This window comes from Schistocerca cancellata, chromosome 6 (assembly GCF_023864275.1).
Source record: "Schistocerca cancellata isolate TAMUIC-IGC-003103 chromosome 6, iqSchCanc2.1, whole genome shotgun sequence".
NCBI classification, from domain to species: domain Eukaryota; kingdom Metazoa; phylum Arthropoda; class Insecta; order Orthoptera; family Acrididae; genus Schistocerca; species Schistocerca cancellata.
In genome coordinates, this window is record NC_064631.1 from 261,275,784 (window position 1) to 261,296,849 (window position 21,066).

Here is a 21,066-nt window from a genome sequence, read left to right on the forward strand (position 1 = left end):
CTTCCGTCCCCTAATTTCCTTCCTTCTTGGTGTCTGTTAGAATTTTGTATTATTAGATTTATTTATTTATTGCTCTTCTATGTCCCTACTGTTCTCTTAATAGTTATTATAATTTTTCTCTCTTCTAATTATCTTTGACTATATGCATCCCTTCTAAGATATCTGAACTGCAACTGGTACAATACTTATTGATGCACTACCTTTTATCTACTCTCTCTCACTAATACATCTTCCTTCATATCAACTTGTCTTCTACCTCATAAAACATTAGCTTGGGAAATTGCAGGTTCTACAAGATAGAAGAGCTATTATCGGGCTGCATATTGGGAGGTGTTCCACCTAACAGTATGCACTGGGCAGCATCTCTGTGGATTTAACAACTGTTTGAATTGAGGTTTCCTTTTTGTAAAATTAAACTGCATTAGTGCATCATTTTGCAGGCCTGCTTATGAGTGGATTCGATTACAAGATTTCTATGTTGCTACCAGAATTAAATTTCTTGTTTGCAAATGCACTGTTCTCTTTAAAGGACTTCCTTAACACATTGCTATTGGCTATTATCTTTGTTTGCAGTTTGTTCATCATTGTTGTGACTGTGTAGTTTTTCTACAGAGTTTGTGGAAGACTGAGGAAAGGATATGTACCATTAACAAACAGTAAATGGTTTAAAATGGGAAGTGAAGAAGAAGAAGATTTCTTTCTTTACTTACTCCCTCATCAGTCACACAGGTACTTCACAACTTATTTGTTTTATTCTTCTGTCATGCATTTTGACCCTGTCCCCCCCCCCCGTAAGATTTACTAACCTATGAGAAAATGTAACATAACATTCCTACAACTGCTGTTTTTATTAGTATGCCTTTGTACTTGCTTTGTATTTTAATGTACAGACATAGTTTTTCATGATACATCCTATACTGCATACAGACAAGCCAGATATAATGTCTCAGAATGATTGCTTTTTCAAACATAGTGAGCTAATTTATCACTGCAGGGAACACATTTTTTTCCATCCTGTTTAGATTTCTGAACCATTCATCTAACCTTTAATTTTCACAATGCAGTACAAATTAAGTTACTCTTCTTACAAGTTTGACTGAGTCTAATGTTCTGTACCATCCCACAAAATCTCAGATTCAGCCTTATGAACCAGTTATGTAAATGAAAGGGAAAGCTTGGTGAACTTGTGCTAAATTTTTTGTTGTGTATGTTATTCTCTTAAAATGTTGTTTTAAAGGTCTATCTGATGTGCAAGTATTTTGCTATGAATAGTTTGTTTCATTCCTTAAGCATGAGAAACAATAGCTAACACCTACACAAATCATGCAGAAAATTTTATATTTAAAGAGACAGCCACAAAAGATGTTAAAAAACAACGTAATGGCATGAAACTTCCTGACAGATTAAAACCTCGTGCAGAACCTGGACTCAAACCCAGAACCTTTGCAAAGTTTCTGGCTTTGAGCCCGAGTGTGCCACACAATTTTAATCTGCAGGAAATTTCGAATCAGCACACACTCCCTTGCAGAGTATAAATTAATTCTGGAAAGATTATAGCATATTAATGTAGGCAATATCCTGTGTCTGGTAAAGGGACCTATCATAAAACAGAGAAAATAAAAAGTAAAAATGATATATTTCTTTCAACATATACTGAAAACAAAAACAAAAATCACAAAAAAATATTAAAATCCACATCAGAACATTATTAGAAACAAAATTTTTCTGATCTAAGGCACACTACACTACGTTAGAGGCAACAGGATGGCACTCAACAACAGAAATTATAAAGAGGAGATGGAATTAATCAAACAAATGACCAGGTATAATAAGTGTATCACACCTGTACAATATACAACAGACAGTTTCAGTTACAAATTTAGGACCTGATTACACAACGCAGACAACCTGAATAATAAACTGTTCTGGGGTAAAGTCAAGCATCGGCACGCAAGGCGGGACTGTTAGAGCAGAGAGGGCTGTGAGATGACGACAGCCAATTGCACGCCGATCGACCCCTCTCCAGGATGACAAAGTGATGGCAGCACCCTCTACACGCATTGCCTGGCCATGGCCCAGTTCTTGCAGTTCTACATGTTCTACAGCAGTGAGTTCAAGAATAGCATCAACACTAGTCATTTTGCTTCTACTATGTAGCATTGTCTATACTTATTTTGTCTGTCGCCCTTTGCTTGCGACACATCTGTTTAACACGAAGTTAACTATTGCAATCATTTCCTTTTGCAATAAAAATTTATTGATATGATTTGCTTGAATTGTTATGTAGCTACCCGAGAAGCAAGTTTCCTAGACTCCCCATATTTGATGAGTACAACACAAACAACATACAAATATGGACAACAGTGCATACATACAAAAGTAAAGATCAAAGACTAGCACACAAACTAAAATAAAGAGTTGTGTGGATTCAAATATAAACTGAACGTATGAGCAAGATACAAAACAAATAACACACTTCAACAGGTGAGCATGTATTAATTTAAAATAGCACAGTCATCACCACACAAATAAATGGTAATAATCAACAATCACTCATTAACATAAATGTTATTGCTAGCATATCAATACAAGAAGAATTATCATTTCAAAAGAAAAACATATTTCACTATAAACAATTGGTAAATGAACCATTCTCATAGCTTTAACTGACTGAACACACACACACACACACACACACACACACACACACACACACACACACACACACAGAGAGAGAGAGAGAGAGAGAGAGAGAGAGAGAGAGAGAGAGGTACAATTGCAGATATATCTACTGCCGACCAAGGACAGTGTACTGAACAATATTATATCAGTATTTGCATCAATCACATACTAATAATTATAGATACTAGGAGCAGTATTTTTTTTTTTTTTTTACGTTGTTAGCATCTCCAAGTGGATGCATTAAGAACAAGCCATTAATGCTTATTTTCCCCTGGGCAGCAAGTCAGGTATTGAATTATGGACGTGTTGTGACTTCGCACAAACACTGCAACAGAATACCAACCAACCAACTTTTAATTCACTTTCCCACACACAAAATTACTGATACACTGAATGATGTACTAAACAGTACAAACACATGACATAGAGACACAATCTGACAGTGAAGTAATCCATAAGCCCCTTAAACACTAGAGTGGCCAAGGGCCTAAACATTAGAGTGGCCATGGGACCAGTGCACTTCTATACAGCTGTTTTGCACACGGCTGATGTGAGGCAGTCTCTTTAGGCCAGCCGCTGAGGGCACGAACTGTCTAAATATGCATGCACCCTTGGATGCAAAAAGGTAAATCTATACTGGCAGACGTACTCCACTCAGTGGCGCAGTTATGTCCACATAGAAAACATCAGGTCATAAAGTTTGTGATGTGTTTGTGGGACGACAGTTTGACAAAGAGAAAAAACAATGAGCACACTGATGTGTGTACATATTAAGGTACCATATATAAAAATATCTGCACTTATACCTGTAACACTCTGTATATATGGAGAGAAAGAAGTGGAAATAAATATACGAGTAGAGGGTCACAGAATGAGATAGCCACAATATCTAAAACACGTAGGTGAACAGCGAAGTTACAGACAATAGTGAATGTTAAAATAATAGAACACAATAATTATATGTTATTTGCTGAATTTGAATGTGATATTTCTGCTCCAAGAAATAAAACTGCTTAACCTTTAAAAGAGAGAGAGAGAGAGAGAGAGAGAGAGAGAGAATTACTCCCTTAACGCATCCTACATTGCTGCTGATGAAAAAATGTTTACCTCATTTCCCAACTTCACTCCCATTTCTTCCGCTACTCTTGCTGCTACACTCATTGCTGCCACTCTTCTTGGCTGAGTGCAACCAATCTTCTTCTTGTCTGCTGTGTAGCCTGCTTCGTGCAAGTACTGAGGTATCTGAGTGGTTTTCCCAGAGCCAGTTTCTCCTTGTATGATCAGAATCTGTTTTTTCGGCAGTCTTTCATTAATAAAATATATTGAAGTTTATTATTTTCCACAAAACAGATCACTCATTCTTCAACAACCATTCATATTCTATTTTTTAAATGATTAAATGCAAATTAAGAGAAATAGGGTTCATCACTGATACTTTTTGCAAATACAAATTCTTAAAGAAAACTCTTCTTATAGGAACAAATATAAACTAATTCATATACTTTTTGCAAATACAAATTCTTAAAGAAAACTCTTCTTATAGGAACAAATATAAACTAATTCACTATGCTTAAAAACAAACCCATACACCATAATTTTGTTGACAGGTCATCAGAGATTATTTAGGGAACTACAGAAAATCTAAATCTGGATGGCCTGGTAGGTATTGGGACTGCTTTCCTCCCACAAGCAAGTCCAATGCCTTACCACTGCGCTACCGCATTCAATTACACCAAATGGTAGAGTATTTCTGCATCCAAAAAAAGAAGTCTTCTCAGAAGAGAGGTTGTATCTTCATGTGTCACTATACCGTTTCTTGTTCTTGACAATAATTTTAAATTCTTTTTATCTAAAGTGAGTGAAAGAACGAATACATTCTTTTACTCTTGTTCCATATCATTATGTAGTAGCCACCAGAAAGATCGCGGGAGGCGCACATTGGCACGGCGCGTCATGGACAGTAGTTGCCGCAAGTAGAGTCCCGTCCACCAGAGGGCACGCGAGAATTCGGACGCACCCTCCGGCGTAACAACAACAACAACTCCGGCAGGACAGGCAGAGCGCAGTCAGTCAACATCGGGCATGCCTAGGACACAGTCCCGGTCTACGCTAAGTGAAGTGCGACGTAACGTGAACAGTGTTACTACACAATTGGCGACGAGTAGGGTCGTTCTTTCGCGTGTTGCGTCGTTGTTCCGGTTTCGCAGTTTCTCCACGGCATGGAGGATTTGGTGCGGGTTTTGGTTGCGCAGCAGACGGAGCTCATGGCCACCATGAAACAAGTGCTTCCGGCGTTGCTCTCACCGCCGTCTGCTCCGGCGCCGTTCCCTCCTCCCTTTCCCCCGTATGACGAGACGGCGGAGGATTGGGACGCATATGAACATTGCCTTCGGCAGCATTTCCAGGCGTTTCATGTTGCCGATGCGGAGGTATGTCGTGCTCTCTTCTTGTCTTGGATATCTCCCTCGCTGTATCAAGTTTTGCAGCAGCTGGCGCCGTTGCAGGAACCCTCATCCTTGTCTTTTGACGCATTGTGTTCATTGCTGTCTTCATATTATCGCCGCCGCACGCATGTTGTGGCGGCTAGGGTCGAGTTCTATCAATGCAAGAAACAGCCCCATCAGTCTTACCGGGCGTGGGACGCAACCCTGCACGGTCTTAGTCGCAAGTGTCATTTTGTCACGGAGCAGTCGCGGGAGTCGTATGCCCATGTTATGGTACGCGACGTCATTGTTCGTTCGGCCCCGGATAGGGAGGTCCGGCAACGGGCCCTGCAGTTAGAAGACCCTTCCCTCGAAGAAGTCCTGTCCATTGCTCAATCGTATGAAGTCTCTCACGCAGCAGGTCAACAGCTGGAAGCGTGGTGCGACGTCGCGGAGGTTCAGGGCGGCGCGGCCGCGTCCACTGTGTCCGGGGTGGACAACGTGCGAGCGGTACAATCCGGCCGTTACGGCCGCTCCCGCGCGGCGCGTAAACAGAATTCCGGCCGCCGGCCCCTGTTGCCGTCCTGTGCGTCGTGCTATATACATCACGATCGGTCAAAGTGCCCCCAGCGTTGGGCCGTTTGTCGCAAATGTCATAAAAACGGTCACATTGCTAAAGTTTGCCGCTCAGCCTCAAAGGAATCGAAGGAAGCAAGTACAGAGGACATGGACGTTGACATTCAGGAAGTTTCATCGGGCCAGGCTCCCGACGCATCGGCACGCAAACTCTTTATCGAGGTGACAGTTCGGTCGCGCCGGTTACAACTGCAAGTAGATACGGGCGCGGCAGTTTCGTTTTTGAATGCACAAACGTATTCCGACCTTGGATCGGCCCCGTTGGCGCCAGTTTACCGGCGTCTACGCGGTTATGGTAAACAGTTCATTCCCCTACTGGGTCAATTTACTACCGACGTGACTTCCAAATCAGTCACTCGGCCTATTACTTTTATTATTGTCAGTGATGCGAGCTCCGCTAACCTTTTTGGCCTGGATGCCTTTCAAGCTTTCGGTTTTTCTATCGCTGACACCATACAGTTGGTCTCCGAAGACGTTCCCTATCACTCATTAGAATCTTTGATCTCAGACTTTCCAGACATTTTCGAGGAGGGCCTGGGGCGTGTTTCAGATTTTGAAGCTCACTTAACGTTGAAGGCGTCGGCTCGCCCGCGTTTTCTACGCGCGAGGCAGATCCCCTTGGCTCTCCGCCCTCAGGTAAAGGAAGAGCTAGACCGGCTGACAGCCCTAGGGGTCGTTCTTCCCATTTCTTCCAGTGAGTGGGCTTCGCCCCTCGTTATTGTCAAGAAGCCCTCTGGAAAATTACGTCTTTGTGGCGATTTTAAGGCCACCATTAATTCCCAATTGGTGGTGGACACCTATCCTTTGCCTCGTGCTGATGAATTGTTCTCCGCCGTGGCGGGAGGCCACTATTTTTAGAAAATCGATCTGTCAGAGGCTTATCATCAGATACCACTTGATGAGGACTCCAAACGGCTGGCAGTCGTCAACACCCCGTTTGGCCTTTACCAATACCAGCGGTTGGCTTTTGGAATATCCAGTGCCCCGGCGATATTCCAGCGTTATCTTGAGCATGTCACGTCGACAATCCCTCATTGTATTAATTACCTGGATGACATAATTGTCACGGGCCGCAGCACGACGGACCACTTGCACAACCATCGCACCCTCTTTCTCAAATTCCGGTCTGTGGGCTTGCGTTGCAACCTGCAGAAGTCAACCTTCTTCCAACCGTCCATTGAGTATGTGGGCTACACCATCTCTCGGCATGGCATCCAGCCACTAGGAAGTTTGGTCCAAGGTATCGTCAACCTTCCTCGGCCCACATCGCTGAAGGAGTTACAAGCTTTTTTAGGCAAGATAGCCTATTACCACCGGTTCATTCCCAGGGCTTCCACTATAGCCCACCCCCTGTACTGCCTTCTGCACAAGGGTGTTCCTTTTGATTGGTCGCCGGCATGCGAGCGAGCGTTCACCTCGTTGAAGGGCCTCCTCACGTCAGCCCCTTGTTTGGCTACTTTTGATCCCCATAAGCCGTTAGTCCTGGCTACGGATGCTTCACAGTATGGGGTGGGGGCGGTCCTGGCCCATCGCAACGCAGATGGTTCCGAGCAACCACTGGCGTTTGCGTCGAAAACGCTTAGTCCCGCGCAGGCCCATTACTCCCAGGTGGAAAAAGAGGCTTTGGCCATTGTCTACGCTGTTACCAAGTTTCACCCTTTCTTGTATGGCACGAAGTTTCAGTTAATCACTGACCATAAGCCGTTAATATCGTTATTTGGCCCCGCCTCTCAGATTCCGGATAGGGCGGCCCACAGACTACAGCGCTGGGCCTTGTTCCTCTCTAAGTACCATTATGACATTCGTTTTCGCCCTACAGGCCAGCATGCCAACGCCAACGCTCTTTCCCGTCTTCCGGTGGGCCCGGACCCTACATTTGATCGAGAGGAGATTATGTGTTTTCATTTGGATGTGGCGTCCCGCCAGGCGGTTGATGGCTTCCCGATCACTAGTTCTCGAGTCGCCAGGGAAACAGCGGCTGACCCGGTTCTCCGGCAAGTAGTTCGCCTCATTCAGCAGGGGTGGTCGTCCCGCCCTCCGGGCCGGGCCTCGGACCCTCTTCGTAATTATTTTCTTCTACGAGACCGTCTCTCGGTCTTGGAAGGAGTTCTCCTTCTGGCTACCGATGATACAGCTCCTCGCGTGGTTGTTCCTGCAAGTTTACGACGGGAGGTCCTCAAGTTATTACATGCGGGGCACTGGGGTGTTTCCCGTACTAAAACCTTGGCTCGCAGACATGTGTACTGGCCCGGTATTGACAGAGAAATTGAGCACTTGGTGGCCGCCTGTTCCCAGTGTGCGAGCCAACAAGCATCTCCCAGGGCAGCGTTCTCTTCATGGCCGCCGGCAACCCAGGCGTGGGAACGTGTTCACATCGATTTTGCGGGGCCGTTTCTCAATGGCTTTTGGCTCATTGTCATTGATGCTTATTCCCGATTCCCATATGTGGTTCGCTGTTCCTCAACCACTTCAGACGTTGCAATCCAGGCACTAGCAAAAATCTTTTCTGTGGAAGGTCTGCCAATCACCCTGGTCTCGGACAATGGACCGCAGTTTCTTTCGCAGACCTTCCAGGATTTTTGTAGGCGCTTCGGTATTCGGCACGTTTGCTCTCCCCCCTTCCATCCACAATCGAATGGGGAAGCTGAGCGCATGGTGCGCACCTTTAAGACGCAGATGAAAAAGTATGTGCACGAACTTCCTGCAGAGGAAGCATTGACGTTTTTCTTGACGGCATACCGGACCACACCAATGGGAGACCGCAGCCCCGCAGAGCTCCTCCATGGGCGTCAACCTAGGACTCTGCTGCACCTCCTCCAGCCTGGTCCTCGCCAGTCTTCACAAAACGGAGTACCTGGCTTTCCACTGGGTATGTCAGTCTGGGCCCGTGGGTTTGGTCGCAATCCACGTTGGATACCGGCGGTGGTCCTGCACCGACATGGCCGCCGGCTCTATACCTTGCAGGTGGGGGACCGGGTGGTACGTCGTCACCAAAATCAGCTACGTCCACGTTCGGGCACCCACCCTCCGCCCTCTCGGACACCGGCTTCCCCATTGCCGGCACCTGTATTGGTTTCACAGGGGACGTTACCTCCTCTCCCCGCTGTGACTCTGCCGCACTGTGATGGTTCTCAGCCTTGGCAGCCTCCAGTGGCTCCAGCACCGGCATCGCCGTCATTCGAGCTGCCCCAGCGAGAGCTGGCCCCCCTAGCCGGCCCGGTTTCGCAGGGGGCTAGTTCCCCTGTGGTCGTCCCTTCCCCTTCGTCCCCGCCACTGGGTCTTGCCCCTCCTGAGGTGGAACAGGATCCGGAGTTCGACAGCTTGTCGCCCGTTCTGTCCCGGGCTCCGGTTGTGGGACGACGGGGGCCTCTTCGTGTGGGTCATTTCCCGCCATATTCGAAGGTTCCGGCTCGAGGGTTGGCAGATTCCCTCGACTCCGGCCATCCCATGGATGTGGAGGTCATCGCTCCTGCCCGACGCTCCACCTTTCGACGCAGTGGATCACAGTGGCTTCACCCCCCGAAGGAGGAGGAGTGTAGTAGCCACCAGAAAGATCGCGGGAGGCGCACATTGGCACGGCGCGTCATGGACAGTAGTTGCCGCAAGTAGAGTCCCGTCCACCAGAGGGCACGCGAGAATTCGGACGCGCCCTCTGCCGGCGTAACAACAACAACAACTCCGGCAGGATAGGCAGAGCGCAGTCAGTCAACATCGGGCATGCCTAGGACACAGTCCCGGTCTACGCTAAGTGAAGTGCGACGTAACGTGAACAGTGTTACTACACATTAGCTCTCCAAACCCTTGTTCTCATACAGACAGCACACTAACATCTACTTTTCCATTCTTTTCAGTTACTTATAGTACCATACTTCTCCAGTCGGTCCTAGGATATTTACTTGTATTTTATTATGTCTTTCATTTATTTCAGAGTTTGTTAATAAGAAAAAAGCTGTGATGCACCATAGTCCAAATTCTACATTAAAATATAGGTCCCTCTATAACTGGCTGGATGAGTCAGTTCACAGGCTAGAAGAAGACAACAGCATACCACCAACAAACAACAGGACTATGCCTAGTAAAGTACTGTAGCAGTCACACGAACTTCAGGTTCTTGACAGAATTTCCTCTAACACACTTAAATTGACTTAATGGCCACAAACAAAGCAACTCAGTATCACATTCTATGGTCAGAAGTACTTTTAATGTACAACAGGAAACAAGTAACCCGTGCAATACCCCCATTAGAGTAGCCTAATCTCATTTCCTGTTGAGTAAGAGTGAAGAGAAACCTTCCTACTGTTTGTGTCACACAGAAAACAGCTATACGTCTTTTCAGCAACTCTATAATGTTCAAAAGTATTTAGCAATATACCATGGTCTACAGAAGTCTTTCTCGCAACACCTATTTGAAAGTTTTTAAACACAAATATTGCCTCCTGAAAATTTAATATATATAAAAAAAGAAAGAAACAACATTTTATGATGCGCTGTAAGTACATATGTAGATGGCTGAAAGTTGAATTATAATGAATTACACACAATCCAAGGATTAATTTACATACAGGATGATTTTAATTAAATGTTGACTACTTCAGAGGGGCTTTGTGGAAACATTTGTAAGGGCACACAAATAAACCATTGAAAGAAACACATTTTAATTTTCACATGAGGGGGTAATATTTGTTAATTGTGTACCATGTTCACATTCCAGGTTCCAAACATTGCTCGGTGTGGTGACCATCTGCATCCACGACAGCCTGGGATCACACTAGATATTCCATTTCACAAGTGTTCGCAGCACTTTTCAAGTGGAGGACCAAGGAATGGTCAGCTACTATAACACAGCTTGTGCTCTGCTTGAAGATCGCACACTGTGTCCAGCACTCTCAGCCAAAGTAACAGCAAATTCTTCTTCAACAATTTGTAACACAATTGTCCATTGATCACACCCAGAAGTAATTTCTGAATCGTCAGTCAATTTCAACTTCTGAATCATGTTCTTCAAACCACGTGTGGAAAGAGGTACTCTCCGTATTCCTTTAACACATCAATACTTGTGAAGAGCAGCAGTACTATTGTTGTTTTGATAAAACGGCTTTAGGAGTTAAGCCTTGTTCACCATGTCCAGACCCTCATTGACTACCTGCAACTGTAATGCATAGTGATGCTTGTGTTTCAACCCTATGTCGCCATACCAGTACAGGCGCCTAACGGAAAGTCATGAAACTAACACTCTAATAAAGCAAATCATGCAATGCACAGTCTGAACATCATTCCTATAACGTTTGGTAACCATGCCATAAATACTTTTCCATCTACACTGGCTCAAGTAGCAGAAGTTTAACTGTCCACATTCTATTATTTAAAGCACGTTAAATTGTTCAGCATTCAAACACTGTTTCAGAAAAATACACAGTTAAAATTACAAGGAAATTTACAAAATAAACAGTATCAGTATTACCTTGTGAAGAAAAAAATCTGTAACAACACTTTAAAATCACTATTTTAAAAACCCCAATACAATTTCATTCTCTCTTACCTGGTGGTCCTTCACTGCTTGTAGTAGCTGTTCCCTGTAAGTATATACTGGTAAACTTTCTTTTGTCTCCTTAATGGTTAATCTTTTCCTTTCTGCTTCAGTGATCTTTGGTTTATCGTCCTGAGGGAAGGAAAAACGTAAGTAAAAATCTTCTGGATACTATCCAATAGAACACTTGGTTATTAGCTAATGTAAAAACAAAATGAGATTATTGATTTCATGATGTCACAATGCACCTTTCATCAAGAACAGAACAATTATTAAATAAAATACTACTGTGTATATATTTTATATCTTCTTTTGGACTAAGACCACTGACCAAAGAACACACACGCGCGCGCGCGCGTGGTCGGGCATGCCTATGCCCCTACGTGATGCTGGCTGGATGTACAATGCTAGTGCTGCAGGTGGGCTAGGGTTCAGTGGGGGTTGTGTCAGGTGAGGCTGGTAGAGGGAGAGTGGGTTGGGGAGGCAGAAGAGGGGTGGCCGGGAGGAAGCCAATTTGTTGGCTAGGAATAAGGGAGGGAGGGGTGGCAGCTGCACATACTGGCATGTGATGCTTGGGTGTCAGAACTGATGGGGAATGCCACACGCTGAAGGAGAGCTGGGTATGAGAGCTGGGAGCGGGGTGATAGGACAGAGGAAGGGGAAAATTTTGGGTGGAAAGAAAGGAAGGAAGCTTGGGTTTAATGCTCCATCGAAATCAAGGTCATTAGAGATGTAGCCCAAGCTTGGATTGTGTAAAGGATGGGAAAGGAAATTGGCCATGCCCTTTCAAAAGAACGATCCCAGTATTTGCCAGGAGGAATTTAGGGAAAAGCACAGGAAACTGAAGTCTGGATAGTGGGACAGGGATTTGAACCATCATCCTCCCGAATTATTGGATGGAAAGTGTGGCGAGAGTAGGTTACTGGAGACTGAGATTCTATATAAAATCGCTAAGCGGGTTTAATGCCTCCATTCAGTCACTTGTTGACCAGTTTAGTGTGGTAGTAGAAGAAAGCAAAAGGAAGGTCGCAGTTTTAAATTCCATGTTTAAGAAATCATTCTCACAGGAGAATCGTATGAACGTATCGTCATTTGACCATCGCACAGAGTCTCGATGGACGACATAGTAATAAGCATTCCTGGTGTAAAGAACAACTGAAAGAGTTGAAAACAAATAAGTTGCCAGGTCCGGATGTAATCCCAATTCGGTTTTACAAAGAGTGCTGTTCGTCGCTGACCCCTTACTTAGTCTGCATTTATCGCGAATCTCTCGACCATAGCAAAGTGCCAAGCGACTGGGAAAAAGCGCAAGAGACTCCTATATATAAGATTGATAAAAGAACAGACCCACAAAATTACAGGCCTATATCCTTAAAATTGGTTTGCTACAGAATTCTAGAACATGTTCTGAGTTTGAATATAATAAATTTCCTACAGACTGAAAAGCTCACGTCCATAGCTTTAGAGAGCGTCGCTTGTACAAAACCCAGCTTAATCTTTTCTCACATGATCTACTGTGAACTTTTCTCACATGATATACTGTGAACTATGAATTGAAGGGCAACAGCATGATTACATACTTCTAGATTTCCGCAAAGTATTCAACGTGATACCCCACTGCAGACTGTTAATGAAGGTACATGCATACAGAGTAGGTTCCCAGATATGTGAATGGCTCAAAGATTTCTTAAGTAATAGAACCCAGTATGTTGTCCTTGATGGCAAGCGTTCACTGGAGACACGGGTAACATCAGGAGTGGACCGGGGAAGCACAATAGGACTGTTGCTATTTTATATATACATAAATGATTTGTCAAACAGGATGGGCAGCAATCTGTGGTTGTTCGCTGATGATGCTGTGGTGTACAGGAAGCTGTCAGAGATAAGTGACTGTAGGTTGATACGAGATGACCTAAAGAAAATTTCTAGTTTGTGTGATGAAAGGCAGCCAGCTCTTAATGTAGAAAAATGTAAGTTAATGCAAATGAGTAGGAAAAACAAACCTGTATATGTCTGGATACAGCATTAGTACTGTCCTGCTTGAAACAGTCACATTGTTTAAATATCTGGGCATAACGTTGCAAAGCGATATGAAATGAAACAGCATTTGAGGATGGTGGAAGGCAAATGGTTGACTTTGGTTTATTGGGAGAATTTTAGGAAAAGAAGGATCCAAATGGCCTGAATTGTGAGCATGTTACGTTTAGCTGCATGTTGTGCCACCAAGTGGTCAACTTCATTCTTGGCACGAGTTTGGCAGTGACCATTCATCTTGGTGGACAGCTAGTTGTGTAGTCACAAAGACATACAAAGCTGTGAAGTGCTTGCAGCAAAGTTGGTATATGACAGGGCTGCTTTCACAGGCGGGGTAGGATAAGGCTGTGACTGGACTGGAGTAGGAACTGCTGTGTCGGTGAATTGGGCAGGTCTTGTCCCTGAGTCTTCCACAAGGATGTGATCCCTGTGGCAAGGAGGTGGTTGGTTACCTATCATCATGCCCCGATATATGGGACATCCCACCCAAAGATACTTCCCACACCTCCAAAACTGATGTCCCACCGCCTACTCAACCTACACAACATCCTAAGTCCATCTCTATACCAACCCCACTCCCAACCCCATGCTACAGTTATCATATCACTGTGGAAAATCCAGTAATGAGTTACAAAAACTTTATAAACAAAATATTTTCAACGATGTAAGAAAGGATCCATCATTAACTGGTTCTTAAACTATTGACTTGGTTATTGATACTGCTGGTTTCATAATGTATGATTCTTGTGTTGTAAAGCATTGAATTCAATCATGTTAGCAATAAGGAATGTTAAGAGGCACATGAAATATTTGGTTTTTTCTTAATATTCTGAAACCACTCTGAGTACTTTGCAGAGAGTAATTGTCTTCCAGATACCATTCCAACAAACCATTCCAGAATTTTGGGAATGAGATTTTCACTCTGCAGCGGAGTGCGCGCGGATATGAAACTTCCTGCCCGATTAAAACTGTGTGCCGCACCAAGACTTGAACTCGGGACCTTTGCCTTTCGCGGGCAAGTGCTCTACCAACTGCCCGCAAAAGGCAAAGGTCCCGAGTTCGAGTCTTGGTCCAGCACACAGTTTTAATCTGCCAGGAAGTTTCATTCCAGAATTTTGCTGACACATGAACTTGGCCCATTTGGCCAACAAGATAGTGATGGTGACAACTACATGAAAACAACCAATTCAATTGGTTGTTGGACAACAATGGACTCATTCGGTTACAGTTTTACATATCAGCTGAATTATCTGAACAAACAAATAAAAATAAAATTAATGACTGAATTAGTTGTAGTTTTATGTATCAGTTGGATTATTATTCATTCATTTCTTTTAAATAAAACCAGTGTCTGGGAGGAATCAAAAGATAAAGTCATCAGAGTTTTATTCATTCTTTCTTTTCAAGTGAAACCAGTATGTAGTTCTTCTGTTGGTTGAATCACGTATTTATTTGTTCTTTCAACTGGTGCTTTCATTAGATGAAATGAAGCAGTGGTACATGACCGTGTACACATACCCCTAGAGGGCAGCCCTAAACCCAGAGGTACATGAAGACATGACAGGAAGTATGGCAAAGTTAAAATAAGTAAGCATTAAAATATGCATTTAATTTTGTACTGAGTAGACTAATCCTTCTTTTCATTACTTAAAACTGATTAATATATTGTTGTGCATTAAGATGATCCAGATGCAATTAACATGTAACTAATGAAGCTGATTTTTCATTGGGAGTACAGAGTTGAGTGCAAGAGTGGTTTTGGGGGTATGTAAAGAGGAATATAATGTTGGCAAATATTGACGAGCTTGCATTACATTTTACTGAAAATGGTGGGAAGAAACATTTGCCATCCCATGCGATCCTCGTCAGCCTCCAGCTGTTAATGTTAGGACACAGAAAGGCTGACAATATATGCAAGTGAAATCACTCAAACTGAGAGACGAAGTAACCACCAAAGGCTTGGATCCATCAGCCAGTCAGTTGGTTGTCTCACATTAAGTGAAAGCACTTAAGACCAGAGAGATCAAAAAATTCATACAGCTGACGTGCCACACAGACAAGTTTCATTTGATTTTTTCATTCAACCGAAAAAACCAACACAACGAAAAAAAATTTGACTGGCCATTCGTCTTTTAAAACCAGTCAGTTGTCCCATCACTACTGCAAGAACCTGTGTGATGGAGTTATTTCCCTAGCTTCAGTAAGGGCACAATGATTTTTGTGCATAGCAGGTGTTGTAATGCTTCTGATGGAAAATATGTTTTCGCTGGGCAACAAATGTTGTCAATTTGAGACTCTCACATTGTAACGACAGTGGTCCTTTGCTATGAATTGAACCTGCTTAGGGGTTAGGAGGTGGTGGGGCAACTGCATCTATGAAGTCCTCTATTCAGACAGAACCTATGACACTGTGAGCATATTTTTGGTTTCTAAACTTTTTGAATTTCTATCATATGTATGTGCATCAGAGGGGCTCAAAAAGAATTAAAAGTGCCACTTTTACGTTCATTAAACAACTGCTTCAACTTGAATCCAATAGGTTTTCATTTTAGGTACATTTCTTCGGTGGATGGGTGTCTAAATTATCTTAATGCTGATCTTAAAGAACAGCCCAAGAAGACTGCAGGCTCTACTATGTCATAGGCTGTTTGGTGCAGGAGCAGTGAATAAATTTCCTTGGAATGTTTCTGAAGGCTATTTTCCCCAACACATTGAAACATAGCATGCTGGAATTACTTCATCTGTTATGATTCCAACTCCTGATAAAAACATTTTTTCCCCTCTTATCTTTACACTACCTAGATACAGTTACTTATTTAATTTACATGTCACATATGTATCATTATTTCAAAATGTCATATAGGCTGAATTTCATTTAGATTCACTGATCAGGTTATTATTTTTAACATGCTGATTCTTCCAAGGCATGTAGTTTTCATGAAAATATTACTAATCAAAATATATGGGTAATTCAACTTTTCATTACATAACAACTCTGCAAACATAATACGAGCTAATATGTATTTGGGGACTTAGTGACACCACTCAGTATAAAATCTGATATTTTCACTTTCCAATAACATAGTTCAAATTTTGTGAAACTAATAAAAGGGGAAATTACAGTCGTAATTTTTTCCCGAGGGCATGCATCTTTACTATAGAGTTAAATGATGATGGCATCCTCTTGGCTAAAATATTCCAGAGGTAAAATAGTCCCCCATTTGGATCTCCGGGAGGGGACTAAACAGGACATGGTTATCAGGAGAAACAAAACTAGTGTCGTATGGATCAGAGCATGGAATGTCAGATCCATTACTCGGACAGGTAGGTTAGAAAATTTAAAAAGGGAAATTGATAGGTTAAAGTTAGATATAGTGAGAATTAGTGAAGTTTGGTGGCAGGAGGAACAAGACATCTGGTCGGCTGAATATAGGGTTATACACATAAAACCAAACAGAGGTAATTCAGGAGTAGGTTTAATAATGAATAAGAAAATAGGAATGAGGATAAGCTACTACAAACAACATAGTGACCGCATTATTGTAGCCAAGATACACACAAAGCTCACGCCTACACAGTAGTACACGTTTATATGCTGACTAACTCTTCAGATGAGGAATAGATTGAAAGATGTATGGTCAGATAAAAGAAATTATTCAGACAGTTAAGGGAGACAAAAATTTAATCACCATGAGGGACTAGAATTCGATACTACGATAAGGAAGAGAAGGTGTAATGAATGAAAGAGGAAGCTGCCTGGTAGAATTTTGCACAGAGCGTAACTTAATCATAGCTGACATTCGGTTTAAGAATCATGAAAGAAGGTTGTATGTGTGGAAGGGACCTGGAGACACCAGCAGGTTTCAGGTTGATTATATAATAGTAAGACATAGATTTAGGAACCAGGTTTTAAATTGTAAGACATTTCCAGGAGCAGATGTGGACTCTGACCACAATTTATTGATTATGAACTGTAGATTAAAACTGTAGAAAGGTAGGAATTTAAGGATATCAAATCTGGGTAAACTGAAAGAACTAGAGGTTGCAGAGAGCTTCAGAGGGAGCATTAGGGAATGACTGGCAAGAACAGGGAAAAGGAATACAGTAGAAGAAGAATGGGTAGCTTTGAAAGATGAAATAGGCCAGGAATCAAGTCGGTAAAAAGACAAAGGCTAGTAGCAATCCTTGGGTAACACAAGAGATACTGAATTTAAATGATGAAAGGAGAAAATATAAAAATGCAGTAAATGAAGGAGGCAAAAAGAAATACAGATGTCTCAAAAATGAGACTGACTGTAAGTGCAAAATGGCTATAGAACAAATGTAAGGATGTAGACTCATATACTGTATCACTAGGGGTAACATAGATGCCACCTACAGGAAAATTAAAGAGGCCTTTGGATAAAAGAGAACCACCTCCATGAATATCAAGAGCTCAGATGGAAAACCAGTCCTAAGCCAGGAAGAGAATGCAGAAGAGTGGAAGGAGTATATAGAGGGTCTATACTAGGGTGATGTACTTTAGGGCAATATTATGGAAATGGAAGAAGAGGCAGACGAAGATGAGATGGGAGATGTGATACTGTGTGAAGAATTTGACAGAGCACTGAAAGATCTAAGTCAAAGAAAGGCCCAAGGAGTAGGCAAAATTCCATTACAACTAGTGATAGCCTTGGGAGAGCCAGCCATGATAAAACTCTTTCATCTGGTGAGCAAGATGTATGAGACAGGCGAAATACCCTCAGACTTCAAGAAGAATATAATTGCAATTCCACAGAAAGCAGGTGATGACAGATGTGAAAATTACTGAACTGTCAGTTTAATAAGTCACTGTTGCAAAATACAGACACAATTTCTTTACAAATGAACGGAAAAACTGGTAGAAGCCGAACTCAGTGAAGATCAGTTTGGATTCCACAGAAATGTAGGAGTACACAAGGCAATACTGACCCTACAACTTGTCTTAGAAGACAGGTTTAGGAAAGGCAAACCTATGTTTATAGCATTTTTAGACTCAGGGATAGCATTCAATGACACTGGCTGCAAAACTCTCTTTCAAATTCTGAAGGTGCAGGGGTAAAATACAGGGAGCAAAACACTATTTACAACTTGTACTGGATGGTAGCTGTAAGAGTCGAGAACCACGGAAGGGAAGCAGTGGTTGAGAAGGTAGTAAGACAGGGTTGCAGCCTATCCCTGATGTTATTAAAACTGTATATTGAGCATGCAATAAGGAAAACAAAAGAAAAATTTGTAGCAGGAATTAAAATCCAGGGAGAAGAAATTAAAACCTTGAGGTTTTGCTGATGACATTCTAAATCTGTCAGAGATCTCACAGAATTTGGAAGAGCAGTGTCTTGAAAGGAGTATGTGAGATGAACATCAACAAAAGCAAAGTGAGGATAATGGAATGTAGTTGAATTAAATCAGTTGATGCTAAGGGAACTTTATCCGGAAACAAGACACCTAAAGTAGTAGATGGGTTTTGCTATTTGGGCAGCAAAATAACTGATGATGATCGAAATAGACAGGATATAAAATGTAGACTGGCAATGGCAAGGAATGCATTTCTGAATAAGAGAAATTTGCTAACATCAAATATAGATTTAAGTGTCAGGAAGTCTTTCCTGGAAGTATTTGTGTGGAGTGTAGCCATGTATGGAAGTAAAACACGTGACAATAAACAGATCAGACAAGAAGAGAATAGAGGCTTTTGAAATGTGGTGCTATAGTAGAATGCTGAAGATTAGATGGGAAGAGTACGTAATTAATGACCAAGAACTGAACAGAATTGGCCAGAAGAGGAATTTGTGGCAAAACTTGACTAGAAGAAGATATCAGTTGGTAGGACACAGTCTGTGGCATCAAGGGATCATGAATTTAGCACTGGAGGGAGGTGTGGAGGGAAAAATCATAGAGGGACACTAATAGATGAATACACTGAATAGACTCAGAAGGATGTAGATGCCAATAGTTACTCAGAGATGAAGAGGCTTACAGAGGATACAGTAGCGTGGAAAGCTGCACCAAACAAGTCTTTGGCCTTAAGACCGCTACAACAACAATAAACTTTTCAAGATAATTAACAGTGAAGTTCAGAAGCAGTGACACTTTCCAAAGCAGATTTTGCCTCTGTACTTGTTAGATTCTGTTATTTTCCATTATACTTTTGCTGACCTGATATTTTATGTGCAAGATGGTGTACTTCATTAATTGAGTTACCATTAATTATGATTTCTGCACAATCTACCATAATTTTCATATGACACTTGTAAGCAGTTTATTCCCAAATGGATGCAAGAAATGGTTTCATAAACTTTTCGAAATTCCTAGACCACAAGGTATCTCGCAAATAAATTTATGGTTAATACTTATAGTCCATTCTGAGAAGCAAAATCTAACCAAGCAGTTTATCAAATGCTTATTTAGTTTCTGAAATAACAATTTGTTCGTACACCAGCCTTTAAATAGTTGGACATCACCCAAAATTTTCAATCAGTGATGGGCAATGAACTGTATAACACCTGCCTGAAAATCCCTGTTGAACACGCAAAGGAGCAATACATATGTAGAGTCTGCTCATGTAACAGTTATATGAAACCTATCCTCAAAACTGTGTGTCAAAATAGCTACCAGTTAACATCTAGATTTGTACAGCAATTGGTTTACCAGTTGATTCTTTCACTGATACATAAGACACGTGAATGTGAAACCAGACCTGGCTGTTCCATCATTCACAGTACTAATAAATATGGAAAGAACCACTTAACTGTAAAAACAAAGTAGCCTATGTAATTTTCATGATTCCTGGAAATAGCTTTCACTATTCTACCAAAACATGGAACTATGAGACTCCAAGGACTTGACAAGTTATGCAGGTACGGGACCATTCCAACGTCTATGAACCAATCATAAGCCATACATCCAGCAAAATAGGTACTGTAAATTTCTTCTGTTCCCCTTGATGAATAACCTTCCCAAAGAGCTTTGTTACAGTTTCACTTGCCTGGCACAGCTATATGGAGCAGATGAGTAGATGATTGATCAGGATGACATAACGATCCAGTTCCAAGGGCTCTTTGAAGACTTATCAGTCAATAAGAAATGTCAACAAATGAGCTTCTTCAATATGTTTAAGGTACCACCCTGGATAAAGGTCATTTTAACAATACTAGGTTTTGGTCTTAGTTAAAGATCAGCTACACCATTCTAATGTGTTGCCTCGCAACCCCAAGCTGTAGGTGTCTATGTCTTAGTGAGCAGTAAAGTGACTTGGTTACCAATGAACTACCTTTCAGACGTATACCTACAACCATGAGTTGGAAGGTGACTGTAGTCTGCACCAAATTATTGTTAATGATGGCATGCTGTAGCTTCATGAGTAGATAGGGCAGTGCTACTCTTTCCAACAACCCAGTCATCTCGAATTAAGTAATATCTGGAATATTTGATATGTGAGTAAGTCTTGAACCATGTCTCTTCAACCACCTGAATCCATGGATGAACAGTATGCTTAATATGGAGCAAACTTCCTCTGTAAGATCTCCATAATCGTGCATTCCATCCAAGGATTTTAAGCATTCATAGGCTTGAAAATATACACAATTATATGAGTGGCAGTATGAAAATAATATATCACAAAAATAATCACTTCTTGAAAATACTGAAAATATAATGTAACTCACTGGACAACAAATCTACTTACCAAGCAGTGACTGGAGAACACAAATATAAAGATATTTAAATTTGCAATCTTTCGGAACT

The 21,066-nt window shown here is 42.1% G+C and overlaps 1 protein-coding gene across 1 annotated transcript in view; it reads right to left on the reverse strand.

Moving 5' to 3' along the window:
* The window catches only part of LOC126191167 (pre-mRNA-splicing factor ATP-dependent RNA helicase DHX16), a 121,235-nt gene that overhangs the window by 69,618 nt on the left and 30,551 nt on the right, over window positions 1-21,066 (reverse strand). The window contains exons 6-7 of the mRNA XM_049931940.1: window positions 11,281-11,400; window positions 3,790-3,969 (exon numbers count right to left, since the gene is read on the reverse strand). Coding sequence (XP_049787897.1) covers window positions 3,790-3,969; window positions 11,281-11,400 — 300 coding nt within the window. The remainder of the gene's footprint in view (window positions 1-3,789; window positions 3,970-11,280; window positions 11,401-21,066) is intronic.